General features: G+C 42.4%; 1 protein-coding gene across 15 annotated transcripts in view; it reads left to right on the forward strand.

The window, feature by feature from the left end:
- SOX6 (SRY-box transcription factor 6) overlaps nt 1-14,303 on the forward strand; it is a 561,724-nt gene that overhangs the window by 457,646 nt on the left and 89,775 nt on the right. For all 15 annotated transcript variants that reach the window (XM_075567743.1, XM_075567736.1, XM_075567734.1 and 12 more), the window contains one exon: nt 3,048-3,197. In XM_075567743.1, the coding sequence (XP_075423858.1) occupies nt 3,048-3,197 (150 nt within the window). The remainder of the gene's footprint in view (nt 1-3,047; nt 3,198-14,303) is intronic.

A 14,303-nucleotide genomic window follows, 5' to 3' on the forward strand; every position in this document is an offset into this window, starting at 1 on the left:
TATTAGGGTTAGGGTAGGGGCAGGGCATATTAGGGTTATGGTAGGGGCAGGGCATATTAGGGTTAGGGTAGGGGCAGGGCATATTAGAGTTATGGTAGGGGCAGGGCATATTAGGGTTAGGGTTTGCTACTCGCTTATTTGCCTAGCACTCTCCCTCTATCACAAGGGACTTCCATGCCTCAGCCATTTTAGCTGTCTGTTTCCACATCTAGCACCGGGCCCTTCACTGTTGCTACATTGTATGCAGGCTGCTACTGTGTTCACCATTTGTGTCAATTTCAGTGACTGTGACACTCTTTGCTTATACAGCAGGGCCCCGCTCATGGAGCGAGTTCCGTTCCAGGCCGCCGCCGTAAAGCGGATATCGCCGTAAAGCGGGGCCCTACTGTACTGTATTGTAACTTTGAAAACAGAGGTGCAGAGCTGTAAACTGCGACTGTTTTGCTGACAAATGGCACCTGACAAGGAGTTGCGCACGCGCTAAAACTGTTGCTTAGTGACAGCCGGACACTCAGCTGCTGAGCGCATCATGCCGAAAATAGCCTAAAAAACGGAACAAGCGCCAAACCTAATGAATATGGGTATACATTGGGAAACGCTGTATGAGCGGAGTCCTACTGTACTACAAATCAGAGAGTGTTACTATAGGCAAATTTGTTTCTTTTTCCATATTGTGGTATTATTTCCCAATTCTATCCTAGCCCAGGGGTGCACAAACATTTCTGTTCTTTCCCCTCTATCTGCTCTCCCTCCCTGCTTGCGCCTCGCCGCCTTACCTGTTCTCTGGCTTTAGCGGCGTTATATGAAATCACAACGTCATGCGACGTCGCATTGCCATGGCAACGCATTGCCATTTGACCCCCGACGCTGCATCATCATGTCGATGTGGCACCAAGAGCCGGCTGAGAGCAGGTAAGAGAAGTTACAGACGCTTCACGCCTCCCCCGGCATTTAATTTAACCACTGTGCCCCCTTGAAAATCCAGGGTATGCCCCTCAGTTTGTGCACCCCTGTCCTAGCCTATACTGCCTATAGCCTTAAATATCCACCTTTAAGACCCACCTTAAAACACACCTCCTTAACGAAACATATGAGTAGCTCCGTGGCTGATACTTTACACCTCATACATCGACCTTGGCCCCTTGCAGATGCACTTACCAGAACACCCCCCTACTGTCTCTGTACGTTCTTCCTACTTGCCAATTAGATTGTAAGCTCTTCGGGGCAGGGACTACTTTTCCTAAATGTCACTTTTATCTCTGAAGCACTTCTTCCCATTATGTGTTATTTGTATTACTTGTTTATTGTATGATTATGTCACGTGTATTACTGCTGTGAAGTGCTATGTACATTTAATGGCGCTATATAAATAAGGATATACATATATACATACATACTGTCAAGGTTCTGCTCGCCACAAACCAGGGTCGGACCGCGAGGCTGAGGTGGGGTTGTAAAAGCACCGACCTGAGACCGCGCAGGCTGATCCGGGTTGCGCAGTTCGTAGTCGTATGTCGCAGGATCAGGATTGGAGAAGACAGCGTCGTCGTTGTACAAGCCAGGGTCAGAACAGGAGACGTCAGGATAAACATTGTCCATGCAGGAGTTTGGCAACAAGGAGATAGGAGAGACCCGCTTCAGCTTAGGAGCGCGGGGTTGGCCTTTGCGCGAGCGACGACCATGGCCCATGGTGCTGGTCACAGGAGATGGTAGGCAGACCAGAATAGCACACCGTCTTGCTGTACGGGTGCACCAGTGCTACAACGCAAAAGTCCTGAGCGGGCAAGGGAATCCACTGTTTCAGCGCAGGAACCAGGACACGGCCTCTCTATATTAGGGAAAGAGTAGGCCCCAGGAACCAGGAAGCTGTAGATACAGGGAAACCTCCGCTTCAGTGCAGGAATCCAGGAGACTGCAGAACGCAGGGACGAACCTCTACTTAGTGCAGGAATCCAGGAGGCTGAAGGACGCAGGGACGAAACCTCTGCTTCAGCACAGGGGAACAGAAGCTGAAGGACGCAGGGAATACCTCCGTATCAGCACAAGGAAACAAGCGGCTTGAAGAGAGCTGAAGGATGCAGGACGTAACCTGGAATCAGCATGGGAGAACAAGCGGCTTGAAGGAAGCTGAAGGACGCAGGGCGTGACCTGGTATCAGCAAAGGGGAACAAGCGAGAGCTTGTGGCAAAACAGATGACATCCAGTTAGGACTATGCTCGGCAAGGAGCATTATGGGCAAGCAATACTTAAAGGCCAGCGGGCCAATCCCCGGCGGGGGTGTGAAGGTACTGCCCCTAATGAGTGAATGCAAGTATAGTTTGCAATGAAAGGCTGCACAGGTGCAATAGATACCAGAGGGAGTGCGTATTGCTTTGGTGAGTGAATCCAGGCTGCAGCAAACATCAGGAGAGGTGCTCCAGGACTGCACAAGTCTGCACGGTAAAGCAACCAGTAAACCGCGGAGCGGATTCCTTACACATACATATCCACATATTTACCCGCAGCCTATCACCTCCCAGTGTGGTTATGTTGTATACATATTAAAATCTCAGGACTCCGCTTTCCATTATACTCAGCTTTATTAATGATTCTGAGCTTGATTACTTTCTGATTTTGCATTACAGCATCACCTCACCCTTTAAACATTTGTTAATTACTGTTTTGAAGTTTATACAGTGATGTATGTTTTAACTTTATTTAGTGAATGTTATGTTTCAATATGTGGTGTGCTACAAGGGAGTTCTCTGTTAGGAGCATACCTTGTATGCCCCTAGCATCTTTTTTCAGTTGTATACCACATACTACACCTGAAACTAAAATGCATTATACTTTGTACAAAAGACCAAGGACCCTTTCTCATTTCACACTTAGTTGTCAATACTAATTCATTTAGGCTCTAAAGTTACGAACAGGAAGGACTCAAACCACACAGTGCAAAAATAGGCGTGACAATTGTTATATCGGAAAGTAACTATAACATCAGTTTTCAAACTAAATGGACGTTGCCGTATAAATATCTTTATCAATCTTACATCTCATATTCACAGCAACTCTACGCCGCCCAGTTAGCCAGCATGCAAGTGTCACCTGGAACCAAGATGCCACCCACCCCACAGCCACCAAACACAGCAGGATGCCTGTCCCCTACTGGAATGAAAAGTGAGAAGAGAGGGACCAGCCCCATTGCACAGGTTAAGGTAAGAATGTACAAAAACAACATTGTATCTCTGTATCAAGCTCCACAAACTGGACTTAGGTTAAACTTTTTCTTATTCTGTCTGCTTGCATCTGCCTGGATCGTGTGTAGTTTGATAATCAGATTTCTCACGTGCTACAGGTCTTTTACAGTAGAGCTACCATATGAGGGATGGCAAAATATTTTGGACTGAGAAGGGCTAAAAAGGGTTTAGAGATATACAAAACATAATACATCCTTTTACTGTTTGTGAGTCATATAACTCCTTTTTATCTGTCCCTCTCTCATAACCATTCTCTAACTTGTTCACTCACATAAGCTAAGCAAAGTGTGGGAGAAGGATTTTGATTCTGAATGACTCTGTAAGCATCAATGTAACTGCAAACATACTGTTGATACAGACTTCCAAGAATCCAATATGATCAATAAAGAAGCAAGGCATTTCTTTTTAATTACAAACATTCAACAACTGTTTATGATGCCCAAATTAGATTTTAACATACTCTAACATACTTTGTTACTATGCTATTACTGTTGTTCCCACAGTATTTTATGCATTGGCAGGAAAGCAATGTACTAACGTTAAATAACCTATTTGGTAGCTCAGCTTCACCGTGAAACATTAAAATAATTACAAATTAAAAACGCATTTTCATATTTGGAAAATGTTGTTAGAATTCCCTTAATGACACTGGCATTGGAATAGGAGACTTCCAGTGACATTTCTTACAGAGGAATGCGTATTACTGCAGGAGGGTGTATGGTGTTGCTTGAGGGCTTTGAATCCTGTGACCCACAGTAACTCACAATTTCTGCTTTTATTTGAACCCTGCTTTTCAGTTTTCAATGTAGATCAGTTACAATTACCAATCTGTGATGGCAAAGAAGGGCAGGCCGCCATGTTGGTCCTTTTCCCCATGTAGTAACAGAGGAGGGAGAGGGAGTAGGTGGAATGACACCTTTTATTGGAACAACAAGTAGTTTATATGTTACAAGCTTTTGAACCTCAGGGTCTCCTGGGAAACCTGATGCAGGACCCTGAGAGGTTCGTAAGCTTGTAACATTTCAACTACTTGTTGGTCCAATAAAAGGTGTCATTCCATCTACTCCCTCTCCCTCCTCTGTTACTACAATTTGTAGTTTTGTAGAGATTTATAAGAGCAGTTGATTTTGACATAGACTATGAATGAATGCATACATACTGTACCAATTCGGATGCAGAATTTATGAAAAGTGAATGTCTCACAAATAGTATTTAATTGTCTATTCTTTCCCCAATCTCGAAAACGATATTATCTACCTTGGGCTCTATAACAGCTGTCATTGATCTGAGAGACTTTTGTACAATTCAATAAATATGTTGCAGAAGGAAGTTTTATGCTTTCAGCTTTTACAAAAAATCCTTTGCTGCCGGAAGGGCCCGCAAGGTAGAAAAAGTGTTAAATGTTACGTGTTTTTTAGTAGGAAACAAAAACTTAGTAAAATTCCACAGGGACAGTCAATACTTGTACATTTTGTCTTTTAAAATAAACATAAAATATAACAGGTTCTTGTTCAAGTTTTATATGTTTTTTTTTAAATTTGAAAAAGTAATGATGCATAATACATACCAGCAATAAGTACAAATACTCCTAATGCTTTATGTACAATGTACCAACCTCAAACAACACTTATAATCACAAGAGGTACAACGTAGAGCAAATGTTAAGCACCACAATATATAGTACAATGCATACTATGACACATTTGGCTATATATGTGTGTGTGTATATGCATATACTATATACATTGCTTCAGTAAAATGGCAGTGTAACTGCACATAAATAACATCTGTATTTTGTTAAAATAGATACTGCATTAAAGTATTACCAAAATAAATCAAATCAAATGTTTTATTAAAGAAACACGGTTGCCATGGAAAATGATGATTGATATGGTTATGAGACGTGTTTCAAACACTTTTTATTTGCTGAATGCATCATTGCTCACAATGAGGATTGTGAGTCTCCATACAGTGCTAAGTGTAAGAACACTCACAGTCACAGGCAGCATTTGAGCATTACAGTAAGGATCAAGATAAATACTGTGGACCCCAGTGCTGAATTTGTACATTTTCGTGATGGACACAGAATGGAACATACAAAAGTGGAATCCATCCAAAGAAAAGTTTTGTTAAGGATACAGAGACCTGTTCCACTGTACTGAGGATAGAAAAAACGTCAATAATTTTAATAGAGTAAAAGAACATAAAATGTGTTTTTACAGTTGTGCTCCCAAGCTTAATAACCAGTGTGGGAAGATTTCCTGGCACGTAGTAAGCACACTTGAACACCATAATATGTTGTTCAAACTTCAAATCCTACTCTACAAACAGAAGGAAGTCCATCAGGCACACGCACGGCTCCATCCAAGAAACATATGTAATATGTTTTTTAATGTTTCGCGTTTGGCGAACGCCATTTTCTTTTATGACTGAAGTGAGCCCCAAGTATACACAGAATACAAACATATTCAAGTTCTGTGTTCCTAGCAACAACTGCATATTAGAAACGATGCATCTGATCCCACTACTAAGGAAGCGGAAATAAAGCGAATCCTCATGGAAGACCCAATCATTTTGAGTGATATCTGCTTCTGTTTTGTGGCAAAACCTCATGAAGATATGTGGAATAAGATTCTGTTAAACATGCGCTTTTTGGTGCGGTTTAGTGTTGTTGAGTGATGTGCTTAATGGTGGACATGCCAAATTCAGTTGCTCCACTAGACCTTCTAGATGGGAGGGCGTAGGAAAAAATGGTCAGCTATTGCTTGGGAATCAACACCACAGTCTAGTCTTGTAGATTAGCACCCGGAAATATTTTTCTAGATATTGTCTTGTTATCATTAATGGTAATTACTTCCAAAATATAGATTTTGTTTTGCAGCTGCAGCATATATACCAAAGGAGTTTTCTCTCAACATGTACTTCACATCAATAATATGTGTGAGAATATATGTTCTGTAATGCTTGTTACAAAGTCTGATTACAGTACATTCTCCCTTCCCCAGTGACAAATTAGTGAAGGCCAAAAATATGTACTAAGTACCCCCCTCTTCCCCCTCCTCAGGTCTCATCATCAGCAAGTTCTTTATAGAGAGTATAAGTACCGAACATCAACTATTCTTTTTGGGATATTCTCAATGCCATCCATACAAGATGGGATTGGGAAATGGAGATTTGCAGAATAGATGTCTAGATACTGGATTGAAAATTACCCCACTGGATTTACAATTGAAAAAAAGAAAGGAATGTATTGGGTTCTACTGTATGTATCAATGTATCATGGGACGATGTGGGCGCATTTCGTTATTTTTTTTACAACTCACACTGAACAAGACAGTACCTGCGCCAGGGAGCGTCTATGTATTCATTTTAGTTGCACCATTTTCATGTTCGTCTGCGACTGGATGAAGGACGTATGGACAAAGTGGGAGGAGTGAGGGCGCATTTACATTTGCATGTTGGCTTAGGTCCATGTGTTTAAAAAATGTGCAGTTGGCGCTACTTGTCTGGATGGTTTTCTGTGTTACCGTAAAGGTGACAAAAGTTTATTTTTAATTTTTTTATTTTTAGCGCAGAATATGCCAGTGGAAATACACTCCAGAAATATGTCCCGTAGTTGCACTTTTTATGACCCAACTATATCAGTGCACATGTGCCTCGATACATAAAGCCCATTGTCTTTCCAGTTTAATATTGTGGTGTTATATTAATTATCTGAATTCCTTTATTTATGTCACACTTATATTCCACTTTCACTTTCTATGTAGGAAACATTGAGTACGATAATGGCATTTTGGTTGTTTTCATTATTACTTAAAATATTAAACACAGCAAATACATGCTTTCATTGTTTGCCTCTCTTGCATTTTTTTATATTAGAGGTGTATTTTTAGGTGACATTAAATGTTTACAAAATGTGTTGCTGAAATAACAGACTGTATCAATCAAAGGAGTATGTAGAAAACGTATTGTAGCTTTCCACAAAGAAAATAAGGCTGGTGCTGGAAACAGACAGCCATCCGTTAACCCAAGGGTGTGGAGACTTTTGAAGCTGTGCCCCCAAATGACGCCACAGGGTCATGTGACATCACGTGACATGACAGCATGGCGGCATTTGATGCTGCGTTGCCATGGTGACGGGCATCAAATGACGCCGTTGGTCATGTGACGGCATTTAATTTAAATGCATTGGGGAAGAGAGCGGAGCCTCTGCAACCCCCCCATAGAAATCTCGTGCCCCCCCAGTTTGGACGCCCCTGTGTTAACCCACAATTTATTGTATCTACTCACCCCCTTCTGTCTTTCTTTCTGACTTTGAATCCTGGCTCTCCTACTCTCTCTCTGACTCCCCTTCTCTTCTCCTTAGGGGCTTCAACTGCTACACTGATGACCCTTCTGTCCCTTGGGCTTCCCAGTTTCTCTTTCTAACCTTTTCTTTTGTCCTTCACCATTGGACTGCAGCCAGCACCCACAAGGATGGCCACTACCTGGACCTTGTTTGCACAAAAAAAATTATCTCTATGATTTCTCCCTTTCCTCTCTCTGACCACCACCTCATCTCATTTACCTTCAGCTCTCCTCCTCTTCACCTCCACCTACCCCTCATTTCTGCAGACTTGTGTTCCATTAATATACTGACTCTTGACTCAACTTTGCGTTCCTCCAGTTCTTTTCTCCGCTAGAGACTCTGAAAACCTGGTGATGAACTACAACTCTGCCCTATCCTTATCTCTTGATCTACATGCCCATCTTTCTCTCTGCCATTCTCACCCTTCATTGCCACACACCCGTGCTCCACTCCTGCACTCACTACTCTGGACGAAATCTCATACTCAGACTACAAATTAATTTTATCCTGTTACAAATCTGCCCTCTCACAGGCTAAACAAACCTACTTTTTATCATTAATCAACACTCACAAGTCTAACCCACGCCGCCTGTTCTTTGTCTTTGACTCTCTACTGAGACCACTGTCTTTTACCTGTTTTTCTTCCTCCACTTCACCTCAGGGCTGTGCTGACTATTTCAAAACAAAGGTAGATTACATTTGGCAAGACACCCCCTCTTCTATAACCTCCTCATATTCTACACCTCCTCTTCCTAACTCTCCTCCTGCTTTCTTTGACTCATTTTCTTCTGTCACAGAGTAGAACGTGTCACTGCTGATCTTCTCAACCTCTACCACTTGCTGTCTTGACCACATTCCCTCCTTCAAACCTCTTGCTCCCACTCTAATCCATATACTCACATATATTTCCATCTCCTCCCTCAACTTTTACTTTTACTTTTCCCAACTTCTTCAAGCATGCAACAGTAAAACTATTACACAAAACAGCAGGATTGATCCTACCTGTCTCTTCTCACTATCGTCATGTCTACCTCCTGCCTTATACCTTTGAACGCCTTGAACGCCTTGTATTCTCTTGTTAGCTTCATTTTCTTCCTCCTGTTCTGTTCTATCCTCTACAATATGGCTTATGCACTGCTCACTCCACTGAAACAGCCCTCACCACAAATAACTAATGACCTTCATGCTGCCAAAGCCAAAGGTCATTACACCCGCTTATATTACTCGAGCTTTTTGCTGCCTCTCCCAGACTACAAATTAATTTTGGACCACCCTCTTCTTCACGTTGTCTATACTTTTGGTATGCATAACAGAGCTCTATCCTGGATCTCCTTTTAACACTCCCATCATACTTTCAGTATCTTGCTTGCTAACACCTCCTCCTCCTCTTTCGATCTTTCTGTGGGCTTAGCTCAGGGATCTGCCCTGGCACCTCGTCGCTTTTCTCTTTACACACACTCCCTAAGTGACACTATCTTATCACATCTCTTGGGTTTAAATATAATTTGTATGCTGATGACACACAAATGTACCTTTCAACCCCTTACATATGCTCTACAGACCAAAGTCTCTGAATGTCTCTCAGCTATATGTTACGTTGAATGATCCTCCACCAACTCAAACTTAACATGTCAAAGACTGAGCTCCACATACTTCCTGGCCCTACTGCCCCTTCTCCATTACTGTTTGCAGAACAATCATACAACATGTACAACAAGCATGCTGCCTACTGTAGGTGTCACATTTTACCCCTCACATTCTCTCACATTAACAATGTAGCTAAAACCTGTTGATTTTTCCTCAGTAACTTTGCAAAGATACATCCTTTCCTCAGCCACTCTCCTGCTAAAACTCTAACGCGGTCCTCATTCTCTCCCATCTGGACTATTGCAACCTTCTACTGTCCTGCATTCCTGCCTTTCACCTTTGTCCCCTACAATCTATCTTAAACTTTGCTGCTAGAATCACTTTACTCCCTTCTAAATCTGTCTCAGCTTGTTGCCTGCTCAAATCCCTCCCATGGCTTTCTATTAAATACTGTAATACTTACAACATTCTCCAGTCATTTAAGGCTTTACACTCTTCTGCCCCTCCTTATATCTCAGCCCTGATTTCTCGCTATACATCTGCCCCGAGTTTGCGTTTTGCTCAAGAATGTCTCCCCCTTTTCTCACTCTGCCCCACGCCTCTGGAATGCCCTTCCCCTCAATATTCGACTAGCACTCTCTCTACCTTTTAAGAACCATCTTAAAACACACCTCTTTAACGAAGCATATGTATGTATGTCTTTATTTATATAGCGCCATTATTGTACATAGCGCTTCACAGCAGTAATATACGTGACAATAATATAAATAACAAATAATATAAATAACACATAAAGGGGAGAAGTGCTTCAGACTTAAAAGTAACATTTAGGAAAAGGAGTCCCTGCTCCGAAGAGCTTACAATCGAATTTGTTGGTAGGAAGAACGTAGAGAGACAGTAGGAGGGCGTTCTGGTAAGTGCGTCTGCAAAGGGCCAAGGTTAATGTATGAGGTGTATAGTATCAGCCATGGAGATACTCATATGCTTCCTTAAGCAGGTGTGTTTTGAGGTGGGTCTTAAATGTAGATAGAGAGGGTGCTAGTCGGTTATTGAGGGAAAGGAAATTCCAGAGGTGTGGGGCAATCAGTGAGAAGGGTTTATGGCGGGAGAGGGCTTTAGATACAAAAGGGGTAGAGAGAAGACATCCTTGAGCAGAACGCAAGAGTCGGGATGGTGCATAGCGAGAAATTAGGGCTGAGATGTAAGGAGGAGCAGAAGAGTGTAAAGCTTTAAAAGTGAGGAGGAGAATTGAGTGTGTGATACAGAATTTGATAGGAAGCCAGGAGAGGGATTTCAGCAGGGGAGACGCTGAGACAGATTTTGGAAATAGTAGAGTGATTCTGGCAGCGCTAAGTCGTGCGAAACGCGTAAGAGTGGGTCTATGTTGCTTTTGTACCATTAAAGCTTTTGTAGTCATCTGAGTGTTCCCGGTCTGTTTTCTTCGTCACTGGGCAGTTGCACCGCTTTACCTGCTACTGATTCTGGCAGCAATAAATGAAAGTACTTACAACAGTAGGAAATAGAGGAAATCTGTTTTTGCCATGTTAAGTTTAAGTCGGTGGAGGGCCATCCTCGATGATATAGCTGAGAGACATTCAGAAACTTTAGTCCATACAGCAGGTGTAAGGTCAGGGGTAGAAAAGTAAATTTGTGTGTCATCAGCATAGAGGTGATATTTGAACCCAAGGGATGTGATTAGGTCATCTAGAGAGAGTGTGTAAAGAGAAAAGAGGAGAGGTCTCAGAACAGAGCCCTGGGGTACCCCCACAGAGAGATCGATAGAGGAGGAGGAGGTGTTAGCACAAGAGACACTGAAAGTACGATGGGAGAGGTAGGATGAGATCCAGGATAGAGCTTTGTTACGAATGCCAAGAGTATGGAGAATGTGAAGGAGAAGAGGGTGGTCCACAGTATCAAATGCTGCAGAGAGGTCAAGTAATATGAGCAGAGTATAATGACCTCTGTCTTTGGCAGCATGGAGGTCTTTAGTTATTTTAGTGAGGGCTGTATCAGTGGAGTGAGCAGTGCGGAAGCCAGATTGTAGAGGGTCTAGGAGAGAATAGGTGTTGAGAAAATGGAGCAAGCAAGAGAATACAAGACGTTCAAGGAGTTTAGAGGCAAAAGACAGGAGGCAGACAGGTCGATAGTTAGAAAGACAGGTAGGGTCAAGCTTGCTGTTTTTGAGTAATCATATTGCATGTTTGAAGAAAGAGGTAAAGGTACCAGAATAGATGGAGGAGTTAGAAATGTGTGTGAGCGTAGGGATTATAGTAGGAGCAAGAGGTTTTAGGAGATGGGAGGGAATGGGGTCAAGAGGGCAGGTGGTAAAGGGAGAAGAGGAGATCAGCAACAACGCATCCTCCTCTCTGACAGCAGATAAAGAGACAAGGAATGCAGGAGGAGAGTTAGGAAGAGGTGTAGGATGAGAGGAGGGTACAGAAGGGATGGCCTGATGTATGGATTCCACCTTTTCCTTTAAATAGTCGGCAAAGTCCTGAGGTGAGATGGAAGAAAAACAGGCAGCAGAGGGTGGTCTGAGTAGGGAGTCAAAGACAGAGAAGAGTCGGCGTGGATTAGAATTGTGCGTGTTGATTAGTGAGGAAAAGTAGGTTTGTTTAGCTTGAGAGAGTTCAGAGTTGAAACAGGATAGCATAACTTTGTAGTGAAGGAAGTCTGCAAGAATGTGAGATTTCCTCCAGAGGCGTTTAGAGGAACGAGTGCAGGAACGCAGTGTGCGTGTTTGAATTTAGCCAAGGTCTGGGGTTCAAAGTGCGGGAACGGCAGAGAGAAAGCGGGGCATGTAGATCAAGAGATGAGGATAGGGCAAAGTTGTAGTTCCTGGTCAGGTTGTCAGGGTCTGGAGCAGAGCTGAGAGAGGAGAGGGAGGAGAGTAAAGTGCACTCAAAAGCTAGTAGGTTAATAGCGCGCAGGTCTCTGCAGAGATGAGGGTTAGATGGAGATGGAGAGGGGGAGAAGTGAGAGAGAGAAAATGAGATGAGGTGATGGTCAGAGAGAGGAAAAGGGAAATGGAGAAATCGGACAGAGAAAAGTTTTTAGTGAAAACCTAGGTAGTGGCCATCCTTGTGGGTGCAGGCTGCAGTCCACTGTTGAAGGCCAAAAGAAGAGGTTAGAGAGAGAAAGCAGGAAGCCCAAGGGAGAGAGGGGTCATCAATATGGCAGTTGAAGTCCCCAAGGAGAAGAATAGGGGAGTCTGAGGAGAGAAAGAAAGAGAGCCAGGATTCAATATGAGAGAGAAAGACAGAAGGGGGATGAGAAGAGGTAGGTGGGTGACAGATGACCACCATATTGACAGGGAGAAGAGAGTAAAGCTGGACAGTGTGAGCCTCAAAGGAGGGAAAAGCAAGAGAGGGAGGAATATGAAGGGTTCGGTAGCGGTAGATAGAGGAGAGCAGGAGCCACACGCGTCCACCCCTGCCATCAGGGCGCGGAGCGTGGGAGAAACAAAGGCCACCATAAGAGAGGGCTGCTTCCAGAGCAGAGTCAGACTGAGTGAGCCAAGTCTCAGTTATAGCAAAGAGTAGCAGAGAGTGAGAGAAACAGAAGTCATGCACAGAGAGCTCCGTTGGCTGATACTATACATGTCATGTGCACTGACCCAGACCCCTTGCAGACGCACTTACCAGAACACCTTCCTGTCTCTGTAAGTTCTTCCTACTTACCACTTAGATTGTAAGCTCTTCAGGGCAGGGATTCCTTTTTCTAATGTTACTTTTATGTCTGGAGCGCTTATTCCCATTATGTGTTATATTATTATGTCACGTGTATTACTGCTGTGACACGCTGTGTACATAGATGGAGCTATATAAAAAAAGATATAGATACATATATATGCCAAACTAAAATCTCAAGTAGGAAGAAATATGGCGAGAAATATTTTTCCTAGGTAATGTAATGACTGTACGTACAGCAAGGCAGCAGTCAAAATTACTATCTGGCAGAAATTTTAATGCTAAGACAATTTCCTAATGGATTTTAACATGGCAACAAAATATGTTCAAGCCTACGTTAATGAATACAGAAGGTTTTGTTTGGGAAAAAAACAGCATATATAGTAAGTTGATGTTACTGAATATATTTAACTGCTTCTGCAACTTGAAACATTTGTTCTCTCTTATCGCTTTTACCATATAGAGACTACAACATGGTAATGCAAACCTGTAATACATATATATTTACAGTATATATATATATATATATATATATATATATATACAGTATATATTAAGCAAGCTGCAAGAAAGAAGAAATATCTTACAAAACTGTACATGCTCTTTTTAGTGCTGTTTATTCAAAAGGGGAATCACGCGATAAACCGCTGAAAAGAGCCTAAAGAGTATGCCAGATATTTTCCTTTTATGCTGAGGTGTTGCAGCTTGCTTTATGTATTGTTTGATTGGTTAATGACAGCAGTGTGCAGGACCATACATTGAGCTTGCACCCCTGTGTTTTATTATTGAACTGCTGTTGAAATACTTTTAAACCCTTGGGTCTCTTTTCTACCACACTGTGCCGTCCCCCGTGGCAGAGGAAGGGTCAAGTTCCAATTTGCTTCTAAAATATCCATAGTATTATCTATTTCGGGAGGGGGGGGGGGAGTTTCTCCTTATCTGCTTGGTTGTTGAGTTGAATCTTCCTAATGGAGCAGCATTGTTTGTCTGCGTCTCCCATTAAGGAAACCAGTAATCGTCATGTAATCAGAGTACTCTCTCTGTGTTTGGGATGAAGGAGTTTGACATCAATTATTTGAATGATTTGGAATGTATCACCATTCCTTACCGTATATTTATTGCCTTTAAGTGTTTTTCATTAAAAAAAAGACCATTTTCTTTCTTATGTGCATTAATATAAAACTTCCAAAAGCGTAGGCATAATGTTTAAGCAATGTTGCCATAGTATAGTTATTCCAAACATTAGTGATTCAGTGTTAAGTATATACTGCACAGTACATCTAATGTGAAACGTACCCGAGCCAAATGGATCTACACCAAACTAAACCTTTGCTGGCTGAATAACATTTTCCTTGAAACTTAAACTAAAGCACATATCTGCTTGAAGTAACACCAATGCCGTTCTTTGTTGGCTAGCTCACTTTGATTACTGAGTGGGCA

This window comes from Ascaphus truei, chromosome 12 (assembly GCF_040206685.1).
Source record: "Ascaphus truei isolate aAscTru1 chromosome 12, aAscTru1.hap1, whole genome shotgun sequence".
NCBI classification, from domain to species: Eukaryota; Metazoa; Chordata; class Amphibia; order Anura; family Ascaphidae; genus Ascaphus; species Ascaphus truei.